This window comes from Poecilia reticulata, linkage group LG5 (genome assembly GCF_000633615.1).
Source record: "Poecilia reticulata strain Guanapo linkage group LG5, Guppy_female_1.0+MT, whole genome shotgun sequence".
Taxonomy (NCBI): domain Eukaryota; kingdom Metazoa; phylum Chordata; class Actinopteri; order Cyprinodontiformes; family Poeciliidae; genus Poecilia; species Poecilia reticulata.
In genome coordinates, this window is record NC_024335.1 from 17889183 (window position 1) to 17913529 (window position 24347).

Genomic DNA, 24347 nt, shown 5'->3' on the forward strand with positions numbered 1-24347 from the left:
AGGTTGGTCGCAGAAACTGAGCCGTAGTTCGGTGATAAACTTGAAAGATTTTTTTTATACTGATTTCTGTGTTTCTCCTCATCTTCTAGGGCCGAAGGAGGAAACGGTAAATGACTTTTGGAGGATGATTTGGGAGCAGAATACAGCCACCATTGTTATGGTTACAAATCTAAAGGAGAGAAAAGAGGTAGGAGAGGAAGAAAATGGCAGCCTTTCTAATAAAAAAATCAAATAATCAAACTTTGATTCAAATATACAAACAGTTAAAATTGCAGATAAGAAGTAACTTTTAGCATTTTTAAATAATGTGAAGATGGGAGGAAAGAATGAATAATTCTTTTCTTTAAATCTATGTTTGAAGCGTAAACCGCTTTGTATTAGTTTGATTTTAAATCATTTTCTGTTTTGTTTTTAGTGTAAGTGTGCGCAGTACTGGCCGGACCAGGGCTGCTGGACTTACGGGAACATCCGCGTGTCTGTTGACGACGCAGTGGTTCTGGTGGACTACACCGTCCGCAAGTTCTGCATCCAACAGGTACCACAACAAGCCTGACTGCAGCTGCTCAACACTTTCATAAGAAACCTTTACAGTGATTGGTGCCACGTTGGACACGATGTGACGTTTTTCAGGTTGTTTCAGATTTGGACAAATTTATTGTCACTAATGTCAATGATGCTCCATCTAATGTTGGACATTTTACTAGCATTTTTTTCTTATATTTAATTACATTTTGGTTCAAAGCCTCTTCATCTGCTAAAACTGCTAAATTAAACGGGATTGTACAACATTAGGATATATTGTAGAGGCGATAATTTTGGTACATTTTCCTTACCAGTTGTGACATAGACCTACTTTCTTCTTGTAGTCTGTGACCTTTCACCTTATCTGCTTTTCCATGAAGAGATTCATGTCCACCACTCAGTTTTGGGTTCTTGCTTCTGCTGAAGATCTATTTTATTTAAAAAAAAAAAATTATCTTGTAGTAAAAATGTTTCTAACATTGTTTTTGTTAGTGAGGAGAAATACTACCTCTACTACCTCATTCACCTTTTCTAGACAGTCAAACATTTGGGGTTTTTTTATTCTGCAGTGCCAGACGAACACATCATCCACATTTAGTAAAGCTGAATGTCCTCTTTTCTTTAGAAAAGATTATCTAAAAATATTTGCATGCCTTAAAAAGTTGAAAGACTGGTAGTGATTTATTTGGTTTTTGACTCAAACATATATTTGCTCTTTATTACAGCAATTAACTTTGGTTTAATGACAGAAATCAATATGTGTGTGTGTTGTTTTTACTTCATCTTGTATGTTCAAAACACACTAGAGAACTTTCAGTTTTCGGTTTGCTCTCTGATCTGGGGTCTTCTGTGTCCCAGGTGGGCGACGTGTCGGGGAAGAAACCTCAGAGACTCGTCACTCAGTTCCACTTCACCAGCTGGCCGGATTTCGGGGTTCCCTTCACTCCAATCGGCATGCTGAAGTTCCTCAAGAAAGTCAAGAACTGCAATCCTCCTTATGCAGGCCCCATTGTTGTTCACTGCAGGTAAGTGTGTGGCTTTGTTTTTGTTTTTTTGTTTTTTAAGTGAATCATTAGATTGATTCATATCACTTACAAGATGGCATGCCTGTCTGACAGTGCGGGTGTAGGAAGGACAGGTACCTTTATAGTGATTGATGCCATGTTGGACATGATGAATGCAGAGAGGAAGGTGGACGTGTTCGGCTTTGTCACCCGGATAAGAGCCCAGCGCAGTCAGATGGTCCAGACTGATGTGAGTTTAGCATCACCGCTTGCTTCGCACAGCGAGTGTTTCGCAAAGCGGCCTCAGTCATGAGCCATCTCTCTCTCTCTCTCTTACTCCCCCACAGATGCAGTACGTTTTCATCTTCCAAGCGTTGTTAGAGCACTACTTGTTTGGAGACACGGAACTAGAGGTGACCTCGCTAGAGTGCCACTTAGCTAAACTCGGTGCTAACTCACCTGGAGCCGGCTGCAGCGGTCTGGAGGCCGAATTTAAGGTCTGCGTGTGTGCTGTGATTCTTCACCTGTCAGTTAAACTACATCCTCCTGCAGAAAGTGTTAGCATCAAATAAAGAAGTGTGTTTGTAATAAGCATTTTCGCAATCTCCAGAAACTAACATCCATCAAGATTCAGAACGACAAGATGAGAACGGGAAACCTGCCTGATAACATGAAGAAGAACAGAGTGCTGCAGATCATTCCATGTGAGTGAGGCAGCTTCTGCTTTGTGGTGTGGGGGACTTTTAATTCTGTTACAGTGAGCAATTAATCACATAATAAATTAAATTGAGCTCAATCATTTCTGGTTTCATCATAATCCCTATTATTTATGGTTTTAGAGCGTGTGGATTTTTTCCTCTGTTTTATTTGTCGTGTTTTATTTTGGATGTTTAAAATATCTTCCAGTTTCGGTGTGAAGTGGTCTTTGCAAAAGTAAAGTTTGTTGGTGTTTGAGACAGTGATCTTGCATTATTATTTCATTATCAATATGACACACTTGAAAATGGCCAGAAAGCAACACTATCGTTTATCATCCAGGAAAATCGCGCAACAAGCGTACTTGCGCCTAAACCCAGTCATGAAATCTTTCCAGCTTTTTCATTCAGGATAAAAATACGTCTGTGCTCTTTTGTTGACAGATGAGTTTAACAGAGTAATCATTCCAGTCAAACGAGGAGAGGAGAACACAGACTACGTCAACGCCTCCTTCATTGATGTGAGCGTTTCAGAAAAGCTTGTTTTAAGTCTTCGTAGTTTGAACTTCCCACTACGGACATTTTGATTCCCTTTTGTTTCTCTCTGGTCAATCACAGGGTTACCGTCAGAAAGACGCCTACATAGCAAGTCAGGGACCCCTCACGCACACCATAGAAGACTTCTGGAGGATGATCTGGGAGTGGAGGAGCTGCTCTATCGTGATGCTCACTGAGCTGGAAGAGAGAGGACAGGTGTGCGTGTGTGTGTGTGTGTGTGTGTAAGAACTGTAAAATGCATCTCGATATTAATTGGGGTTTTCATCAGGATAATGGTTCAGGAGAACAGGGAAAGGTTTGAGGTGCTGACTTGACCTCCAAATTTCCCATTTCAAACGGGTGTTTGTGTGACATGCTGGACAAACGAGTAAAATCCATGGATGTGCAACATTGAAGCTTAAAGGACTTAAAGAATTTGTGCCTCAGAAGGCCGGGGCTGTTTCAACTTACTGACTCTATTAGACAGGTGGTCATAATATTATGGCTGATCAGCGCATGTCTCAGATTAGGCTATCATTTAAACAGATTTAGACTGCATAGATAGTAGAGGTGTAAGTAATCAATTAATGACTTAAGATCAATTGAAAGTTGATTTATTGACTGATTAACAATTAATTGATAAGCACCCATTTTCTTAAAAACTGTAGTTTTCTCTTTTATGAAGAAAAAACTCCAGTTAGTCATCTTTTTATAACATGACAGGGAACATTTTTTATAATACACTAATAAAAAAAAAGATTAAAGTTTAATATTTTGTATTATTTATTTTAAGTGCTGACTGGATAAACAGAAAATTGTGATTTTATCAACTTATTAAACTTAGACTTGTTTGTAAAAAGTAACAAAAAAGGAACCGCTTAAGTTGCTAAATAGAAAAATATATGAATAGAACAGAATAGAATAGAATATGTGAAACACTTAATTCCCCCATGATCCCAGAGATATTCGTGCAGAAATACTCTGTGTATTTGCTCTTGAAGGAATGTTAAAACTTCGCTCCATGGAGTGCATTGACTCACTGCCGTCCTCAAAATCAACCTTCCTTAATGGCGTCATGTTTTCTTTTTTCCTATCATGTGACAATTTTTCAGCATAATTCTCTGCTTTTCTATCATCACATTTTCACCTTCGTAGCACGGCAGTAACCTTTGGTTGAGAGGTCAACACTGCTCCATTATGAAGCTCGGCTGAATGACCGCTGCTAAAGTGCAGCTTGTCAAGTGTGTTTATTTCAGAACAGAACAACGCAAAGTACATTTTTAATCCCTGTTTGGACCAAAGAAACTATCACAACAAACAATAATAAAAAAAAGACTCTGTTTGCACTATTACTCTTTCCCGTTCTGGCATGGCCCCGCCATCTTTGTTTCTGAATCAACGGCTCCTCTTAGGGATGACCAGTGGCGTCCAAACTTCAACACTAACAGAAGCTCTAAGTGGATGTTGCTAGTTAATCGATTGGAACTCATTTGAACCTAATAAACCGTAAATAGAAAATTATTTGTAAGTCGATTAATTGTTTGCATCCCTAATATTTGCAGTTAAAATTCCAAAACATGCCTAAATAATTAAGCTACCAGGACATTTTTGTGAATTTCATGATGTTTGCATCTCCACTGTGTCCTGCAGGACAAGTGTGCTCAGTACTGGCCCAGTGACGGGGTGGTGTCCCACGGGGACATCATCATCGAGCTTAAAAGGGAGGAGGAGAACGAGAGCTACACGGTGCGTGACCTCCTGGTCACCAACAGCAGGGTAAGGAAGGACGCTAAAATGCCAAAAAGAAGACTTCTTCCTTGGTAACTTTGAATGACTGCATTCAGCTGACATCTTAAACTCTGTTTGAACTAGAGGTAGTTCAACAGCTTTGACCTTGTAGCATGTGGGAAAGTTTTTTTTTTTTTTTTTCTTCAGTCAGTTTTTGTCAATCATATCCAGGAGAACAAGGCTCGACTTGTGCGCCAGTTTCATTTCCACGGCTGGCCAGAGGTGGGCATCCCTGCGGACGGTAAAGGCATGATCAACATAATTGCTGCGGTGCAGAAACAGCAGCAGCAGTCTGGCAACCATCCCATCACTGTGCACTGCAGGTATGAAGATAAAACACACAGGCGCGTGTATTTTATTCTCATTTTTTTAGGAACTTTGGAGAAATGGTTCTGAAATGCAAAGGCCAATTTTCCAGATGTTTCAACCGCTAGCAGCAATGATTCTGTGTGCCACGATACAGCCTATGGTCTTAGAGGTCATTTTTTATTACTTATTACAGAGAGGCTAGTCAAGCTGCTATCTTTGACCCGTGATGTTTGTTTGCAGCGCCGGTGCGGGCCGGACAGGGACTTTCTGTGCTCTCAGTACGGTTCTGGAGAGGGTGAAAGCAGAGGGTATCCTGGATGTCTTCCAGACCGTGAAGAGCCTCAGACTGCAGAGACCGCACATGGTGCAGACACTGGTAGGAGCCTGTCAATCATTCATATACCTCAACCCCACAGAGAGCCTATGGAGGACTGTCAGGAGGAAGATGAGAGACACCAGACTGACGATGAAGATGAGATAAATGCTGCTGTTAAAGTAAAGTACATGGGATTACTTCTGGAGAGGCCAATTTCTGTATTTATAATCATTTTAATATTCAGTTCAGTTCATCTGCTGCCTTTACCCACTTATATCAGTGTTTTACCTGCAAGTCATAACCATCAAAATTAAGAGAAATAAACTTGAAATCTATCCCTCTGTAATGTGCGAGTTACACCTTTACTAAACCAAGGGTCACGTTTTAATCAAATTACTCAAATTATTTCCATTCAAGACGGTTTTTACATATTGCATACATATATTTGCATGCACTACTGTTTTTGTGCACAAACAAGCTCAGGAACATCACATTATGTATCATAAACCTTTTTAAATGCAATCTGTGTCGGTGCTTGCAGCTGACGTTTCCTCTCCCACCGTCTCCTCAGGAGCAGTACGAGTTCTGCTACAAAGTGGTCCAGGAATACATCGACGCTTTTTCTGACTACGCCAACTTCAAGTAGGGCCTTGCCATGGACGGATTAATGGATGGATATCCACATACACCTATTACAAGTATAAGCGTGTACCAGAACACACACACACACACACACACACACACACACACACCCACACACACACACACAAAATATCTTGCAGCAACTGCATTTTCCCCAATCTCGTGGATGATGAAGATGGACTGATTGCGCAATCAGCAGATCGGAGTTACCACCCGCCAGAAAAGGGAACCGACGTCTACGCCCGGAGGACAGGGCAGCGCAGATGGACACAAAATTACTGAGATGCCTTCTTGAATCTTTTGTAAGGATGTTAATAACAAACCGTCACCCTTTTCTTGCTTTACATTGTCACCCCACCCCCCCCCAACCAACAAACATGTATATATACTTACTGTGTTGCATTTTATCACTTTGTTTTCAGACACAGTTTTGAGTTTGGCTACATTTTTCAAGTGGCACCTGTAATGTATTTTATTGGTATATACAGATATATAAAAATATAAATATATATGAATACAAACCAAATGTTTTTGGTGGCTAATGTGCAACATCAAGCGTCAAGATAATGATGCTTGGATTTATTTTAATTTTTTTTTTTTTATTATTATTATTTTTTAGGGACAAAGACTTAAGAATATTTTTGACTTCGCCTGAGCCTCACTGTAGCGACAGGTAGCAGAAGTTTCAACATCTCCCAGTAAAACCCTGACTTGTTTTCCACTCCCACATGTTGCTACACACACACACACACACACACACACACACACACACACACACACACACACACACACACAGGGTAAAAGCCATTTCTCTGCACCTGCCTGCACCATCTAATTTGGCAAATTAAGACCTCCACGACTTTTTTTTCTTTTTTTTTCTTTTCAGGGGTGTGAAGCTGATTTACTATTGCAGATCTGAGTTTCCTTGATGTAGCTCACAATCTCAGGTTTTTCACACACACAAACGCACCCATCGACTATCGGGAGAATTTGCGTGTGTTTGTGTGTTTTACGCTGAAGTATAAGCTGGCAGAACAGACCCACTGTGTTTTCCCGTTACTGTCTGCTTTGTGCCAAAGTCCTTCACTCACTCATGTAGCTCTGAAGTCTGAGAAACTTAACCGACCTCCGGTTGACTTTCAGAACAAACTATCCAGCGGCGGAGATGCATCCATCCGGAATCTAGTCTGTTATTGTAAAGCTTTGACCTGCTGATACCGATTCTAGCCAAGTTCCTGTAAGAACTGTGACAGAAGAACATCGTTGAAGACATTTTTCTAGCCTTCCTGCAGTGAGCAAGTCAATAATTAGAAGAGGCAAAGTCACACTCACGGGAGAGCAGTTACTGTAAAACAGGGTTTTACTATTTCAAAACTAAAGCAAAATGATTACAGAGTTAGCAGAGTTTAGCATCTTGTGTTGGCGATAAGGATTTTGTTACTAAAACAGCGCTCTACACGAGTGTTGCTTATAATGTAGACGCCATACCTTCAGTCTAAGATTTGAAAGCTCAGAAGACTAAAACAGATTTTTTTTGTTTTCTCTTTACGTTTTTCTCACTCTCTCGTAGCCTGAATGAGCCGCAGACATTTTCTGAAAACTTCACAGGAAGTACAGTCTCCTACTTTTGTGTGTCTTCTGACTTCACTGGAGCTAAACATAGCAAAGTTTAGTTCTCCTTCCTTCACTTGCTGTGTCTACACCGAAGAGTGGTGTTGTTACAAATTAGGTGTGACGCGCTTACCAATCAAGAAAGGTCAGAGTTTTGAGTTCCCCACCGCCTGCTCACCAGGTTCTCTTAATTAATAAGTTGAACAAGTGATATGATCTATGGTCTAAAATGCGTTTAGCATCAGCACCTTGTTTGTGAATGAGCCAAGCCACAAACGCAACCACAACTTTATCGTGTTATTGGACTCAGTAAGTTTTACACATTCAGCTTCGTTCTTTTTTTTCCTTTTATCTTCAGAAACATTCATTATACTCTTATCACTTCTTTGGTGGATAATTCCCATTTATTTCTTACAAGAAGAGGCGTAACCTTCCACGTCTGCTCAGATTTTAAGATTCCCTTTTTTGCTTGTTTTTAAATATTATTTCACCTGAGCTGCAGTGACTTTACAACCGAGTTGTTAAGGCTCTTCCCTTTGCGATTGTATTGCAAGACAAATGATGTCAATCCAACCGTGAGGATGTTCCTAATTTCACTAGAGTTCGCTTTGGAAATGGCCGACATGAGCATTGTTTGAATTAACTGGCTGTACAAATCAGAGTTTTTCTCCCTCTCTGACTGAACTGGAGGTACTTTGATATTCCTCAATGGTAGTCTTTTTTTTATTTTTTATTTTTAATTTTAGATCTGTTTCACACCAAACAGCCATCTTTGTCCACAATCTACATAACGTGAACTCCTCTGATGTTCTTTGACCTTTGTGAAAGGAATTAGCACAATCATATTAACTTCCTGCGATTGGAAAGTGCCCGCCTAATTCTGAGAACGGGTGAATGCGTCATGTTGATTGCTTGAGCGCTCCCGCAATATTTGCACTAAAATGTAAAAGCCCTTATTAAATCGACGAATCAAACGAGAGAGAGAGACAGAGAGAGAGAGGGAGAAAATGTGGTCTCGCCATTCGAAGACGGAGGCCGTCTTGAAATTTTTCCGAAGCTCCTTCAGGTCTAAGAGCTCCCTTCTTAAGAGCCATATGTGGATCCAAAAGTAGCAGATAGTTTGACCGTTCACTGAAACTGTGCGTCCTTTGTACGTTCGTTGTGTTAAAGGTGTAAAAAGTGCCCGCACTCGTCTCTTAAGTGCCGTGCTCCTCCTTCGTTTGTGCTGCCGTTTACTGGGGCTGTTATTTGATAGAAAAGTGGATGTTTTTTTTTTTTTGTTTTTTTCTTGTATCTGTGATTAAGTTACACGGGTTTGTCGCATCGTTTGGAAGCCAATCGTGACACTGTGCCAACCCACATATGATCGCACGTTAAAACCGAATTAAAAAGTGCCTCCATGGTAGGTTTATAAAGAAGGTAGTTGAATCTCCAGGCTTTACCCTCACAAGTGGAAGCAGTGATTTTTATTCCCCCCTCTTCTCTACATGCACCTCCCGAGCCATGGCCTGTCCAGCCGATGGGGAATCCTTTGTGACGCATATCGACAGGGAGCCACAATCCAAGACTGTGTCCATCACTCTTTTCTTCACATTCCCTTCAGTTGCTTCCCTTTGTATGAGTAGACGAGACTAACACCTAGATGCTTTCGTGGTTGATTTAATTTGAATTGTTCTGGCTATTTTCCATATCTATTGAATATGGGTCCATGACAGCTAATCAGTTGTGGGTTTCTGTGAGTAAATATGTATAGTTTTTTTTCCCCCGTGTAAGAAATATAGTTGCTTTTATCACAATGTCCGACGTGGGCATTTTGGGCGCCTCGACGGAATCAAAGAGAAGCCGCCGAGAGCGTATAATCCACCTTCTCGTCCCCCTCGTGTGTCTGTTATCTAGCTATTCCTCTCTGATCCACTTATTCCTCCAACTTTGTCTTTGGGACAGTTTAAATGGTCCGCCTTCACCCTTCTTTTGTACATAATGTAAGGTTATTTATATGTCATTGTTGTCTGCTGCCTCGCTTGTTTGTTCCCACAACCCTTTTTTTTTTTTTTTTTTTTTTAGGTGTTAACTGAACTGTATCGGGACCATTTTGAAATGTTAGTTGTTTTTGGCCATTTTTAATTTGGTATAAATGTCTTAAGCAAATCATTTTTTTTCCTCAAGTTTGTTTCTAGTGTTTTTGTTATTCATATATGTATATATATATAATTATATATATGATAAAATTATATATAATTATATAATGCCAAATGGCCTTTATAAACAAGATACTGTTCAAACCTAATAAAGTGCTTGAAATTTTAACATTTGTTCTGAGTTTATTGCCCAAAATATATGCACGCCTCTTTAAATGAATGTGTTGACAAATTGCTTTTAGCTTGGCAAATTTACTTGATGAATTAGACATTAGTTTTTGTAATGAGACTTGATTTATCCAGACTACAAATGTATGGAAGCAGGTGATTATTTTTTGTTCAGCTGAATTATATTTGCTATGATGCATCAAAAGGAGGACGGTTTTAAAAAAAAGTTTATAATCCTATTTTACGCTACCATTCTTTTGTTTGTTGTAAATATGATTAGATGCTTTTGTGTAGAACAATTGGTGTTTTATTCCTAATTAGGATTTTTGAATTAAAGTTGCTTTTTTGGTTCTTGGTTTAAAAAGAAAAGAGAAAAGTATGTGCCAACTTCAGGGTAAGCTAGTATAATTTCAGCTCTGAACCCCATGACGAGAAGGTGGATCTTCAGTAATACAAGTTTTGGCCACTAGAGGTCAGCGTTGCATAAGTTTCAAATGATCAGGTTTATTACTGCGCAGCACATGAAAATCAGAACCAGCTTTATTCATTACGTTTGTGCACACCGAGTTTGGTTCCGCTTTGCGAACCTGTCTTATTTTATGAATGAACCACACCACAAAGTGAATAGTGGCCATGTAGCAGATAGCCAGCAGCACTTACCGAGTTGACGACATCTACATAACATGATAGATAAAAATTTTTTAACTGTTTATCTAATTATCCTTTGGAGGAAAAATGAGGCAGAGGGTTTGAGCTAATTCTAATATTTTAGAAAAAGGCCACCAAGTATAATCAAGCTTTGCCCATATTTGTGTTTTATTGTTGTTTTTTTACAAGGCCAGGGATTGCGCTTAATCATTTCCTTACCAGGCTAACCAGAATCACTTTACATCAAGAGCCTGAAGTGATTCTGCTGAAAAAGTAAATATAACCCTGAGCAGGAATCCATCTTGTTTGTTCCCCTTGTTATCACACAGCCCTGACTTTTTCCATCACTGAGAGGTCAGTAGGGTCAGACAGAGCACGTGTGACAAGACTTTGTGGGAGAAAAAAAAAAAAAGTAAACACTTGAAATTGGTTGCTTCCTGGCTTTATGTCCTCTTGTGGAAATAGTAAGCCATGTTCAATTACATCAGTGTTCATGAACCAATCCGTCAACGGATTAATCCTAATGTTCCATGGAGCAAATATATAAGAAAAATCTACGAGAGCAAGTGATCAGTAAAATCGAGAATGAAATGTGTTATGAATTCCCCTAATGTAATGACTAAGTGAAGGCAACAAAGTGAACAGAAATTAACAAAGGTGAGCACTATGTAAAAATGAACACAAATTATAATCTGTCTCTGAATGCGAAGGAAAATGTATGATGTTGATCTGAAAGTTCAAATTATTATCTAAACTGATTAAAACCTGAATTTAGCCAAAAATGACTCAGTTTCTCAAGCATGTCTCTTTATTGTGTGCTTTTAAGTTGTAATACTTTCTATCTGTGACCATGATGTCCGAAGGTTACCAACTGTGGACTGCTTATGGAAATAAGTTGGATTTGAAGAGAAAAGCGCTTAAGGAAAATTATGAAGTGAGCCCCTTCTCAAATACATGTTTCCAGGAAGGAGCCGTCACACGGGATTGCTCAGCCAATCAGACACCGGCAAGGGTTAAAGCTGTGGTAGATTAGCAATCCAATGAAAAATTTATTTAACTTTTTTTCTAAAACAACTGCTTCAGACATTCGAGAATTCTCTTAGTTTTTAAAGTATGAAATAGGACAAGACAATTCAAAATTTTTTTGACGTAATGCAACCTGTATCTGATATTTTTATGGCAGTGTGAACAGCACAGGTCGGATTCTTTTTAGAATGTGACCCATATCCAATTCAAATGCGACCCAACGTCCAGGTCGCATTCATCAGAACTGAACGTCACTGATTCTCAACAAAGCTCACTATTCTGCATCCTGATACGCGCGAGCGAGAAGAAAAGCAACAACCATGACGACCCAGAACTTTGTCATCACCATCTGACAAAAATAAATATAAAATTATTTTTTAAAATACCCTACTAGTGATAGTTTTACTCAGTTTTATGGACAAATGCTTCTCAAGAAACAACAACAAAAATTATTTAAAACAAAAAAACAACAAAAAGTCCATCTGACGGAGTTGACCAGAACTGAAGGTGGTGACAAACTAGTGAGTAAAAAGAAAAACTTGATACGTGTGAAGTAATGCAATTTATGTAAAATACATTAAAATGAATTAATTGCACATTTAAGTGAGATTTGACAGCAATTTCACTGAAAGAGTCACAAAAACTGATGGAGTTGACATCTGACGGAGTTGACAAAATACCAAACTTCTATTCTGAAGGAGGCCATATTGTAGCTCACAAGGTCCATGAAATCTTTACAATATACCAAAATTAAGCTTTTATTTCACAATATTTCATCAAAGTTTTGTAAATTGTCAAGTTATAGTGTTGACACATCATGGTTGTGACGTGCAACTTCTTAATAAAACAGAAGAAAAAAACTAAAGAATAACATAAGCTAACCAGACCTAACTTGCCCTCTCAACAAAAGAAGAGAAAGGAAGAGATCATGGGGTCCTCAGAAGTTCTGGTGCCCCCCAATAATGCCTGTTTTTTTTGGGTTTTTTTACATTCTTTTTATGTCTGACAGTGTTGACAAAAACTAGAGATACATTTCAATGGAGTTGGCAAATATATAACAATGATTTTTAATTCAATTTATTAATACTTTTATAATTATTTATCTGACTACTTATACTTATTTGTCATAATATATAAATTTACTATTTCTTTACTATTTTTTAAATTGTTTTAAACTATTATAATGTATTTAGCTCTGCTCCTGGACAAGGGATTTTAAAGACACCAGCCACCTACTATAATGTTTAAAATAAAAAATATTCAGCAAACACCAGGAAAATATACATTGTATTCTCACATGACCCAGGTCAGTTTAGTCAGATATTTGAAAAAATTATATTTTGTGTATATTTTATTAAAATTTTGTGCTTTATCCATATAATCTGTTTTGTCCTTATTCTCAAGAATCACTGACCCAATATTGAATGAAAATAAAACATTGTATGGGCAAAGTTTGTGTGAGTCACATCCCTGGATGAGCACCTCAGGATGTTCAGGACTGTTTGCAGGGGATAATTGGATTTGGTCGGATCTTGTGGACCTACTGTCGTCAAGGACCCTTCATTTTAATTGTAGGGGCATAGCAAGCCAAAGGGGTCAGTAATGGAGCTGGCCAGGGTTTTGGAAATGGGGTATAAATACTAAAGAGGAGGAAGAAGCTGGAGAGAAACATAAAAGTATCTGTGAAAGTTGTAGGATATTGAGAATTAAGGCACCGTTTTAGCTCCAGAACGAGGTCGGATCCTCCAAGCAACTGTAGAAACATCGTTAGAGAACATCTACAGATCTAGTCGTGAGAGATACAGGTAAGGATATTTTCATTTTGGTTTATTGTGACTGAAATCTTTTGGTCAAGCTTATCTGATTTTACCCTTTAACTCAAATGTTAATTCCTAAAGTAAACTTGAGAGCTTGAGAACTCTGTTGGTGTGCAAAAAAAAAAAAAAGATAAAATCAGGAAAATTGTTTAGCAAGTTTGCAGCAAATACTCGTTGGTCCAAATATTACAAATGGCAGTATTATTATATCATATTTTGGGATTACTTTCTGACAATCTTGAGTTTGTATGTGGAAAAACGAAAATCACTTGAACATATAGCTTTTAGATAAAACATTTTTAGTGTTAATAATTCATTTCTAATTTAATGATTCATTTTCTTTTTGGCGTCAGTGTCATGTCTCGACTCGTTTTGCTGCTGGTGCTTCTGATGTGTGTTAGCGCTCAGCTCTCAGACGCTCAGCACTGGTCCCACGGCTGGTATCCTGGAGGAAAAAGGGAGCTGGACTCATTCGGAGCATCAGAGGTTATAGATATTTATATATCTAACAAATTTGATAATGTAGTCATTCATTGAGACTATTTAACTCGTAATTATACCATCTGTTTTTTTTATTATTATTTTTGTTTTGTTTTTCTTCTGCAGATGTCGGAGGAAATTAAGTTGTGTGAGGCAGGGGAATGCAGTTATCTGAGACCCCAGAGGAGGAATACCCTGAGAAACATTGTTGTAAGTAAACACATAGAGAGACCAGATTATTAGTGATTTCATTTAAATGTTAACAACAATGTATTTGATTTTATAAAATGTAATTAGTTGTTTTGTCAGTAAAAAGACGAGTAACGTCAGTAACGTCTTGTTAATTTGCTCTCTTCACAGTTAGATGCGCTGGCCAGAGAGCTCCAGAAGAGAAAGTAACCGCTTCCTGTCTCCACTACGCTTTTCTACCTGGTGACCATGTTCTCCTGTGTCTTCATCTTGGACCAATTCTGTGTGGTTTTGTCTGAAGTGGTTTTTCTCAGTGGCAAATCAACGTGAAAGGTGTACTAGCCCAAAATAAAGTGTCTATTTTGATACTAACCTCTTTGTGTGCTTATTTTTAAAGTACTCCGAACTCTGAAAATGTTTAAATGTGAGTGCAAAAGGTAGAGTTTTGCAAGCTAGTAAATAAAAATGAAATAAATGACACACGCATGAGTCATTTTAGACAAAATTACTTTTTTTTTTTGTGAAGATATTTTTTTCCAAACATTAGCACAGATTAACTGGAGTTAGATTGGATCTTTCTAACAAATGGGTTTGCTTTAATGTAATTTTTTAAACACTGGCTGGTCTGAAGTCATCAGTCGGCAGCCTAGAGCTTTCTCCAGGATTGCTTTAGCTCCATCCATCTTCCCACTAACTCAAACCCTTCTCGCTGCTGAAAATGCAGCCACAGGATTTATGGTTAATTAACTAAAGCAGGAATACAAATGTTTGATAGTTTTCAGATTGTTATTTTAAAAACACTTTGAAAAATGCACTGTACTGAAACCAAAAACGTTGACGTTTTTTTGACTGGATATGACTCAATTTGAAAACGGTTTTAAAAAAAAATTATTACAATTATTACAACTACATCCTTCCAAAAGGGTAATAATGTGAGCATAGGTTCAAAATCCTGGCCAAAATTTAAATATGCATCCAGTTAGCTACTCGCCAGGTTAAGGGTTGCTTAGTAAATATGTTTTTTGTTTTTTTTATATAAATCTCTCCAGCAGTGGGACTTGATGAAGGAGGTGTGTTTTCCAAGGTAGGATATTGTCCAGCAGTTTTCAGCAGTTAGACAACCCAGTTTTTCCTTCTTTCTTTCTTTTTTTCTTTCTTTCTTTCTTTCTTTCTTTCTTTCTTTCTTTCTTTCTTTCTTTCTTTCTTTCTTTCTGTCTTTCTTTCTTTCTGTCTTTCTTTCTTTCTTTCTTTTTGTGTGTGCTTTCTGTGGTCTGTGGTATGTTAATTTATGTTGTTTGCATTTCAATAATCTGATGATGGAATGATGCTTAAGATAAAATACCTGACAAAAACACAATGAGCGCTGAGTTTTCTGCCTGTTGTGACTCTGGGTTATTTCAACTGCGCATGTTCAAAGCAACAGGGGACAAAGATGGAGGCCTCAGCTGTCTGTGCTCTGCAGTCTGCGGAGACAGACGCTAAAAATAACGCTTCTGGTTCCCTTAGTGTGGCTTTTGTCACAGATTCTGAAACAGTAATAAACAGTAAAACTGATAGTACCATGGTTAAAGGTGAGTTGTGTCTGGAATGTAAACATTCAGCCGGCTTATGCCTTTACTTTCCTAGCCAACGTTAGCTTCCTCGGCGAGCTGGCTAGCATTCGAGCTAGTTAGCTCCTTTTTGCTAAAGAGGCTAACGTCCGCTGCAGGGAAGATTCAGTGTTTAAATGAGGCCTGTTTTAAGGGTGTTTAAGGTGTTTCCCAATTAAATTACTTAATTTATTCAGAATTATTATTTTTATTTTACGGACGGATATTAAAAGTGGCTAATATCTTGTTTTGATTCTCTAAAGTTAACTTAATAAGCCAATGTTTTTGCAGTGACGAGGTAAACTCTATTATCTTGAAAATAACTTAAATTTGATAGACTAAATGATATGGATAAGAGATAAGAGTACATCAGCTGGTTTTCTGCGAATTCTCTGTGGAGGCCAGAAAGTTGCTGTGGGTATGACAACAGGAGCAAAACTAATTCTAATCAGGTTCTTATTTTAAAGTGTTTATATTCAAACGCTCTACACAGTGCAGGAACAGTCATTTTTATTTTTAAGTTCAACAACACTTGTGCCTCTCCTCCAGCAATAACAAAGCAGATTTCTACCACAGTTCAGTATGCTGTTGTTCTAAGGTCAGTATATTTCAATGGGAGTTGCCAAAATTGGCATGTTAAACAGGCTATCTGCTCACAAACGCTTTGTTGTTTTATCTTTTTAAGAGACATCAGTTATACTCTGATTATGTCTATTAGTAGAAAATAATCCAAAAAGCCACCTCTGTCCAAAAAGCAAAAATGTAGGAAGTGCACACATCTGGATGACTGGTGATCTGCAGCAACAGATGGGGGAGGGGGAATGGCATTACTCTGCTCTGTAGAGCTGGCTCGCTCTCTGGCACTTTTTTTTAGAAAACTTGCTGTGTTGTAGAAACAACATGGCAGAAAGTCTTTGTGGGTTTGATCTATTTGTTTTCAGCCTTGTTGAACCTCAACACCAGCCAATACCTACTTGATTACTACTGACATTTTGAGCGGTTTTAGTTTTGAACATTTACCTGAAAAGTTCACCATTACAGCTTCAGTGACACAGTGGTCACCTTGGCCACAGTATGTATTCGTCATGTTCTATAGGACGTACACCATATCATTTAGTCTATCAAATTTAAGGTATTTTCAATATTTTTGGACGTTTGTTTTGAAATAGCCCTTTATGAAGAGCTGTTGCATAATCACAGGAAGACTAGGGGAAAAAAATCATGGATTTGTGTCATCAAGGAATCGATGCAAATTCGTTAGACAATAATAGTGACACCATGTTTTATGCAACAAAAGCCATTTATTTTTGAAATAAGACAAAAAAAATTATTTTGACTATGCTCATTAATAATTGGAGTTGTAAAGAAATGCTATTACAGTAACGGCAACAAATTAACATAAAATATGAGAAAATTGAGTGAAAATTAATTTCATGCGTTTTAAATCAAATGTTTTAGTGATCTTAATGAACTGATAAATATTGCATTTAATACTGAGTGGGAACAAGTTATAGAAATTCATATATCCTGTGATGATACAGTCACACGATTTACTGTAAGTAATCTTAATAGGTAAGTTTTGATTTTAAAGCAGTATTTGTATATAGGGATACATTTGCAGTCCAGATTTATGGATTTCTATAACAAATCACACAAAGTAGTTACTAATATAAATAAACTATATTTTGCTAGTATTTTAGACAAAGTGTTATTTCAGGTTGTTCATACTGATTCGCTCTCTGAATACTTTTTAACTGTAGAAACATTATTTAAAATGTTCACCTCATCTACAAAAAAATTATCAAAAGTAGAAAATATTTTACAGAATTTTATGTGATATTTATGGTGAGATAAAATTGACCAGAAGCCAAAGAAACAGGTGGATTCTGACACAGTTAATTTAATTCGTCTACAAAATTTATTTTCTATGAAACATCTGAGGGGAGTGGTGGCATACCTTCGGAAAAAAAAACGTTTCATAAGGCATTGCTCGAGTTATTTGTCATCATGATTAATTGTGTTTAATTCGTTTTTGTCATGTAGAACAAAAGAGTGACAAAGAGCTGCTAGAGGGTCTCCTCACTGACTATTATTGCCACATTTGCTCTTCTAACCTGATGTTTGAATCCAATCGGGTGGCCCATTATGAGGTGAGCAGCGACGCCCAAGTCGTAGTTGTGGATTTCTGGCCTGAATGCTGTTCTCACCGGTCATATGACTGTGTTTGGTAATGTCTCCAACTACAGGGAAAACAACACTCTCAGAAAGTCAAAACTTATCTGAATGCTATGAGAGCGGATCTGGGCAGAGGTTGCCAGGTTGGTACCTATTCCGTTTTTTAAAATTGTCCTCTGGGGTCTGGATAAAAGTAAGGAGGATTTGCATGAAACAGTTGCATGCAAAAGTGCTGATACTCCTTGAAGTTTTTTCTGTCAAAGAACATTGTTCTGCCTCACGACTGTTGGCTTTTTACAACAGAACACGTTCCGTGATAAAAACCGTTTCTGTGAGCTGTGCTACGTGGTGTTCAGCTCGCACGTGGTCGCAAAGTCGCACTATGAAGGCAAAATCCATGCAAAAAATCTGCGTAAGCGAAGTCTTATGCCAGGCAAGTACTTTTTGATTGATTGAAAAGGAGTCTGTTGAGGGGTTTTTACCCATATGTATTGCCAACGAATATTGTTCATACTCTTTGCGTTCTCAGAAATGTTGAAGTTCAGCCACAAATTAACCTGAACTTTGTTTCCCACTGAACTCGCAGTCAAGGACACCGCAGTGCATAACTCGCCAGCCGTCACTCAGGATCCCACTGGCTTCGACCAGAACTCGTCCCAGGTGGACGACCCGGAGTGTCGCCCCGATCCAACCCCGACCTCAAACAACCCAGCTCTCTCGAACACAGGGGTTGATCTCAAAGATCCCAACAAGTACTGCGCCCTATGTGTCGCCTCCTTTAACAACCCTCAGATGGCCTTGCAGCACTACAACGGACGCAAACACCAGAAAAAAATGGCCAGAGAGGAGCTGCTCAAAGCACACGGAAACGATGCGCAGCAAGGTACTGCAAGACAACGGGTTTAGGTCACTATACATAAAATCTACCCAACTTTAAATAAATTCATTTTAGCTTCTTCTTGGCCTTGTTTTCTTAAACTGCAGAGATACTTGTGTATCTACAGATCACTCTTTATTTATTGTAAAGTGGTAGAAAAAAAACTACATTAAGATGGAAGAAATGAGATGAGCCTCAAAAACAAGATTCTTATTTACTCAATTAGATTTTTCCTGTTTGAGGTAGCAGGTTGAAGTGAACCGTCTTCTGTCTTGTCTTAAATTTGTGATATTCTTGTGATGTATGCCATTTGTTTTGTCTCCAGGCAGCTCTTTTATGTGCCAGATGTGTGGCGTGCCAACCAACTCCCTAAAGATGTACCAGGCTCACATGCAGGGAAACAAACACCAGATCAAGTGAGAGCAAGACTCCCCCCCTGCCCCCCATTCAGCTCAATTCAGTTTGTCTACATAGCATAAATTCACAACAAATATTGCCTGAGTCAGACTCAAAGTCAACTAGTTATTAAATAATTCAGCCAAGTTTAGTTTATTACTCAAATTGGTAAAATAAAAAAAAAGAAAGTTTTCCATCTTAGAAAAATCATCAGGTTGCACCGAATCGCTGACTTGCGGCATTCGCTAATGACAGACGAAGACGTAGCGAAAGTTTATTGCGTTGGTTAACTTTGCTGAAATTCCATTTGAGAAATGACGGTCAAATACTGGTCTTTCACATTACATCTGGAAAAGTACGTTAGAATTTGTGAATGAAGCCAAGAGGTACCCACAACTCTGCAAAAAAACTGTGTGGAAAGTAAAATCCAACCAGGAGCTGCAGATTTTTGCGCACCAGTTTTGAATATCGTTGGCTCGACCTGACCCGATCTATACGCCCCTCTACCCTCTCAAGTAGTATGTTTGAATTTTCAAACGACGTATAATCAGAAACTACTCCTTTTTGTCTGCTTAATGTTGGGTGCTTTGATAAACTGAATCAAATGAACATGATACGTTTAATTTATATCCACGTGAAAGGAAATAAGCCCAACTTTTGTTTGTCTGTTGTTGGGTCAGGGAGAAGAAGTTGAGGATCCTTTTTAAATCCCAGCCAAAGGTCTACAGCACGTTCGCCGACGAACTGGCCGACTACATCCAAGTGCAAAAGGTCAGAGGAATTACCCCCAAGACCAGCGAGGTTCTCCCTGAAGAAAACACACAGAACGACGACGATTATGAAGAAGAAGAGGAAGTGCAGCACAAAGATCAGTGCGATTTGACCGCAGCGCCTGTTTTTCTGCCTAACTTCCCTCAAATTTCCCACCTTCCTCCTCAGCCTAATCCTGGGCCGCGGTTTGCTTTCACTCCAGCTCCATCCTGGCCTCCCATTGGCTGGCCCTACAGCTTTCCTCCTCCTCATCAAAGTTCCACACAGTTTACCGGCTGGCCCACAGACACTGGACGGCAAAGAAGACTCTCTACCTCCTCCACGTGTACCACATCGTCCTCCTCCTCTTCTCGCAGCTCTGACGGAAGCAAAAGCGATGAATGTGAAAACAGGAATGCAGAAAAGAGAACAAAAAGACACAGGGAAGACGAGGAGTGTGGCGCAGCGGAGAGCAGGACGAAGAGGCAGAGGATGGAGAGGAGTTATGACTCCGAGGACAGGAGGCAGGAGCAGTTTGGGGACTTGGGGGAGGAGAGGAGCGGGAAGAAGCTTAAAGCTCACCGCAGGCGGACACGGAAACAGAAAGCGTGTCAGCAGGAGGACTTTGAGGCGGACCAGGAAAGAAGCATGAGTGACGGATCACATTCGCAGACTAAAACCAGTGCTGAACCCAGCGAGAGTGGACACAGTAAGTCAGCCAAGCCCAGAAAAGAGAAGAAGAAAGCTAAGGAAGTGGTTGACACAAGGACAGAGGAGGAGAAGCTGTGGGACGACTCGATTCTGGGTTGTTGAAACTAATAAATCACACTAACACTATTACTTTTCTCCGATTATGTTTACCTAAAATGTCACTTTATAACACCTAAATTAATAAAATCAAACAGAGCAGTATAACTATGTATGTATTGTTATTGGCAGCATTTTTACAAAGGAAAAAATAAGATCACTTCTGAAGGTCTGATGTGATGGTGTATCAAGCTAGCCGGCTAGCCTTAAGTCTGGGGTTTTAAGGAAATGAGTGTCTAGAGTGTTAATAATCACTCACAATCCCTGACAGTTACTGAATATAGCTGAAAAGTTTATATTTCTATTATGTTTTGCTAACCATGCCATAGTAACCTTGAAACAAATTGCTTTGATTGTGATCCCCCCCCCCCTCTAATCTAGAACTGACTGCAGTGCCTTCGGTGTCCTCTGGTTGGCGATATTGAGCTGCAGTCAGAGCCTCAGTGGAGGAAATACAAGCTCATGGATGCCGAAAGCTTAGTCATTTCTTTCCTTTCAAGCTTCTCTTGAGTTTTCGCTCAAAGGTGCACAGACAGAAGGAACGACGTTCGCCGTGTGTTTGGAACGTGTACCAATGAATATTTTCAAGGCAGTCCTGACCTGTGGCGCCGCATAAAGCGTGCGAAAGAAGAGGAAGAAACTGGATGCTGAGGCAGTTTTGACTGCGCAGTGCACCGCATGCATCAGCATGGATGGATTTGCACACACGTTTGGGGTCGTACAGGTGCGAGGGTTCAAATGAGAACAACTCTTGGCAAACCTCAGTGATGTGTTCAAAACGGCATGTGACGAGGTCAAATGAGGCAGCTCACACTGCGCAAGGCTAGAAGAGGATTGTGTAATTTCTTGTTGCAGTAGAAAATATTTGCTCATTTTTTTAACACAAAGATAAATTAGGTGTTCAGAGTAGTGTTTCAATCCAACTGTAATCCACTGGTTTAACATAATTCCTGAAAAATGGGTTTTCAGGATATATTACACAGATCCAACTCAACCGTTTATTTCAATAACTCAGTACGCTGCCGTTTCCATGTTGTCTCTTCGTCTTCTCCTACTACAGCTTTTCCTTCCAGTCAACTTTTCATCCATATTTTAAACAGCATTCTGAACAACAAGCCTCTTTATCAGTGAACTTTTGTGACCTAACTTATTCCTATTGTAGAGCAGGACGGTCGAACTCATCTTTATTTTGAGCCATATAAAGGTCATGTATGTCATGAAGGACGTTATGCCAATTTTTTTATTGATAAAAACTTAAAATATTAACAAATGGCTGTCTCTGCAGGTCAGTAAATTCTTAAAATATTGAACTTTTTTTTTCAAATTGATGTGATTTGGCAGTGTAAAGATAAAAAATACTTTGATTTGACTGATATATTTTTACCACAACTTGTTTTTGAAGGTAGTTTTTACACGTCTCTCTGCAGTCTAGAGGGCCACATGAAAAGCTTTCGATGGCCGGATTTGGCCCCCAGGCCTTGAGTTTACAAGAAATAGGCCTGTGTGTAATGAATCTCTCCATTATATAGGTTTCACTGTTAGATTCTGAATGTCACTGAAAATGTTCTTATTTCTGTGATTCACAAGCTGGAATTTGTATCTTGTGTCGACTCGTTGCTCACAGAGTGATGCATTTCAATTTAGGTATGTTAATTTTAATAATTACTGCTTACAGCTGATGGAAACTAAAGATGTTACTGATTTAATGCTGATTACGCAGTAAAGATATGTATACTATATATACTATCGTGTTTATTGCATCTGGGTGAGCTGTTGTCAAGAGATCAATTTAAAATAGGAATTCACACGACTCAGCTTCCTTGTGCTTTTACTTGTTATTAAAAAGATAAGATAAACTCTGCTTAAGATGAACTATAAAAGTGCTTTTTAAGTGAAACTCCTTCAAATCCAAACTTCGAATGAATGTTCTCTATTGTGAATGAGTACCGCTTAAAGCTACTGCTGACTTTATTCACACTAAAAAAGTGTGAATAAAGCGACTTGGATATTTTTGCAGACACAGAAATTGTGTAAAACTCGACTGCTGCATGGAGTAGAAAAGTGAACGTAGAGGTTCAGCTCTGCCGTCTTCTGCTCAAAGCGTAGCGATGGAGACCAACAAAGGCTTCAGAGCTCCACGGCGCGTTGAGCGCACCTCTGAAGCCCCCTGAGATCTCCTGTTTTCAAAGAATCCTGTGGTCTCGTTCCCTGTCTCGCTCTGAACTTCGACCCCCGTAGAACTGTAAGCTGCCCACATCCTCTCAGTTTAAGACCCCCGCCAGGCCGCCCCAACAGCACAGGCACTGCTTAGCTTGAGGGATCAGACGGTTTATTGGCAGAACGTGATGTTCTGTGAATAGTCTGGCATTTGTTCTTGAATTGTTGCTATTAATGTTGGAAAAAAACCATTAAAAGGCTAAATGGCACTAAAGTCCAGCAATTCGATTCAATTCGGTTTATTTCTATATTGCCAATTCACGACTTGTCGTCTTGAGGAACTTTACAAAAACAAAAATAAAAATTCAGCTCAATCTCACATCAACTGATGCTGGTCATTAAACAATGCTTTAAGTTCATTTCATTTTCCAAATTACAGAGCAGACACACAAAAAAGATACAGAGTGCAGGAGTTACTTTCTATGTTAAAAAAGACAATAGATCTGTGAGAGCGTCGTGTTGCAGCATTGTCTCAGCCGGTGCTCCCCGCCAGGAAGTGATCACAACCAAACAGAATGACAGATTATTTGTCTCAAATGGATTTCCCCTCAGCAATATAAATTAATTAATTGTCCAGATTCAGTTCTTTCCAAAATGTCTGCAGTAAATTGTGTTGATTGAACTTCCAGTCTTGTCAGATCCTAACCTGAAATGGGAACCCCAAGCATCCTGTTTGTTTGTTTTCCTCACTAAACCTGACAAAGAAATTGGAAAACATTTCAGCCCCCCTTTGGGAATTGAAATACCAGGTTTGTATGTGTTGAGTGTGCAATAATCACAAGCTGAAATGTTGCTGGTTCAGACTGAACCCCAGAAGCACCTTTGAACGATAGGCTAATTTTTAGTCACTGAAGAATAGACTGCTGGTAAATCCCAATATCTGGTAAATCTGATATTTGTCAGAGGCTGTGGTGGTTCCCATGGAAACGGTGCGCTGATGGGCCTCTCATCCTGCCCTCCGTCATCCCACCTGACCACACACACTCCCCCCAACAAAATCTGCAAAATGTAGGTGTGTAACTCACCTGTATCAAACTCCAGGCCTGTTAAGTTGGAAAAGTTAAGAAGAAGTTAAGGGTGTTTTCTTTCTGCCGCTCATAACTGATTAGTTTTAGCCTTTGAGCTTCTTCTGATTGTAATTTCCCCAAATAAATTCTAAATATTGATGGTTTGGGCTAAAATGAACCATGTGAGCCATCGAAAGTGTCCCACTACACCCCTTTAAATACGAGGACATGCTGCACTGTAACGACGTCTGAGTAAAAACTGAGACATTTCAGCAAGACATGAGGAGGCTGCTTTACTTTGGTGAAAAGGATGAATAATGCGTCTCATGTAGATATTATTCATATAGATCACAAAGAAATGTAGTCAGTGCTGTGCAGAGAAATACCTTAGGGTTTCATATTTGGACACAAATGATGCAGCGACATCCTGCTTTTAGTACTGAGCTATATAAAGATGATCAGTAATAAAACCACACAGGCTGTTATTAGTTAACCTCTATTGCAGGATCACCCCAGTAAATTCCTCTGCGTTGCTGTTTTTTCACCTTCATTATCTTGTTATAGGGAATTCAACTGTACTAAAATGTTTTGTTCAGTTAAAGGTCTAAAAACCTAAAATGTGGTTGTGTTACGAGACGG

General features: G+C 39.0%; 3 protein-coding genes across 6 annotated transcripts in view; all 3 read left to right on the plus strand.

Annotated features, from left to right (window-relative positions):
- The window catches only part of ptpra (protein tyrosine phosphatase receptor type A), a 31757-nt gene extending 25163 nt beyond the window's left edge, over positions 1–6594 (plus strand). The window contains exons 11-22 of the mRNA XM_008409510.2: positions 90–187; positions 416–535; positions 1381–1547; positions 1641–1776; positions 1874–2023; positions 2137–2230; positions 2666–2742; positions 2840–2974; positions 4409–4534; positions 4718–4869; positions 5096–5231; positions 5743–6594. Coding sequence (XP_008407732.1) covers positions 90–187; positions 416–535; positions 1381–1547; positions 1641–1776; positions 1874–2023; positions 2137–2230; positions 2666–2742; positions 2840–2974; positions 4409–4534; positions 4718–4869; positions 5096–5231; positions 5743–5817 — 1466 coding nt within the window. The 3' untranslated portion in view covers positions 5818–6594. The remainder of the gene's footprint in view (positions 1–89; positions 188–415; positions 536–1380; positions 1548–1640; positions 1777–1873; positions 2024–2136; positions 2231–2665; positions 2743–2839; positions 2975–4408; positions 4535–4717; positions 4870–5095; positions 5232–5742) is intronic.
- A 6488-nt stretch (positions 6595–13082) lies between these two features.
- On the plus strand, positions 13083–14262 carry gnrh2 (gonadotropin-releasing hormone 2). Of its 2 annotated transcripts, none has more exons than XM_008409509.2 (4): positions 13083–13209; positions 13568–13707; positions 13828–13911; positions 14062–14262. In XM_008409509.2, exons 2-4 carry the CDS (start codon positions 13579–13581, stop codon positions 14098–14100), a joined length of 252 nt encoding a protein of 83 aa, XP_008407731.1. In that variant the 5' UTR covers positions 13083–13209; positions 13568–13578; the 3' UTR covers positions 14101–14262. The 2 variants fall into 2 exon arrangements, with proteins under 2 accessions (XP_008407731.1, XP_017160170.1); XM_017304681.1 differs by having other exon boundaries at positions 13575–13707.
- Positions 14263–14887: 625 nt separating this feature from the next.
- Positions 14888–20514, plus strand: zmat1 (zinc finger matrin-type 1). 3 transcript variants are annotated; one of them, XM_008409508.2, is made up of 7 exons: positions 14888–14974; positions 17523–17629; positions 17726–17797; positions 17958–18087; positions 18241–18537; positions 18857–18947; positions 19608–20514. In XM_008409508.2, exons 2-7 carry the CDS (start codon positions 17597–17599, stop codon positions 20488–20490), a joined length of 1506 nt encoding a protein of 501 aa, XP_008407730.1. In that variant the 5' UTR covers positions 14888–14974; positions 17523–17596; the 3' UTR covers positions 20491–20514. The 3 variants fall into 3 exon arrangements, with proteins under 3 accessions (XP_008407730.1, XP_008407728.1, XP_008407729.1); XM_008409506.1 differs by lacking the exon at positions 14888–14974 and adding an exon at positions 15301–15461; XM_008409507.2 differs by lacking the exon at positions 14888–14974 and adding an exon at positions 15960–16077.
- The last annotated feature ends 3833 nt before the right edge of the window (positions 20515–24347 follow it).

What these genes read in the sequence shown, in the direction of transcription:
- gnrh2 (XM_008409509.2), top strand. Translation starts at nt 13,579, where the DNA reads ATGTCTCGACTCGTTTTGCTGCTGGTGCTTCTGATGTGTGTTAGCGCT. An exon ending in ACTCATTCGGAGCATCAGAG is followed by an intron (nt 13,708 to 13,827) that starts GTTATAGATATT and finishes TTTCTTCTGCAG; the next exon opens with ATGTCGGAGGAAATTAAGTT. An exon ending in ATACCCTGAGAAACATTGTT is followed by an intron (nt 13,912 to 14,061) that starts GTAAGTAAACAC and finishes CTCTCTTCACAG; the next exon opens with TTAGATGCGCTGGCCAGAGA.
- zmat1 (XM_008409506.1), top strand. Translation starts at nt 15,323, where the DNA reads ATGGAGGCCTCAGCTGTCTGTGCTCTGCAGTCTGCGGAGACAGACGCT. An exon ending in CGGAAACGATGCGCAGCAAG is followed by an intron (nt 18,538 to 18,856) that starts GTACTGCAAGAC and finishes TTTTGTCTCCAG; the next exon opens with GCAGCTCTTTTATGTGCCAG. An exon ending in GGAAACAAACACCAGATCAA is followed by an intron (nt 18,948 to 19,607) that starts GTGAGAGCAAGA and finishes TTGTTGGGTCAG; the next exon opens with GGAGAAGAAGTTGAGGATCC.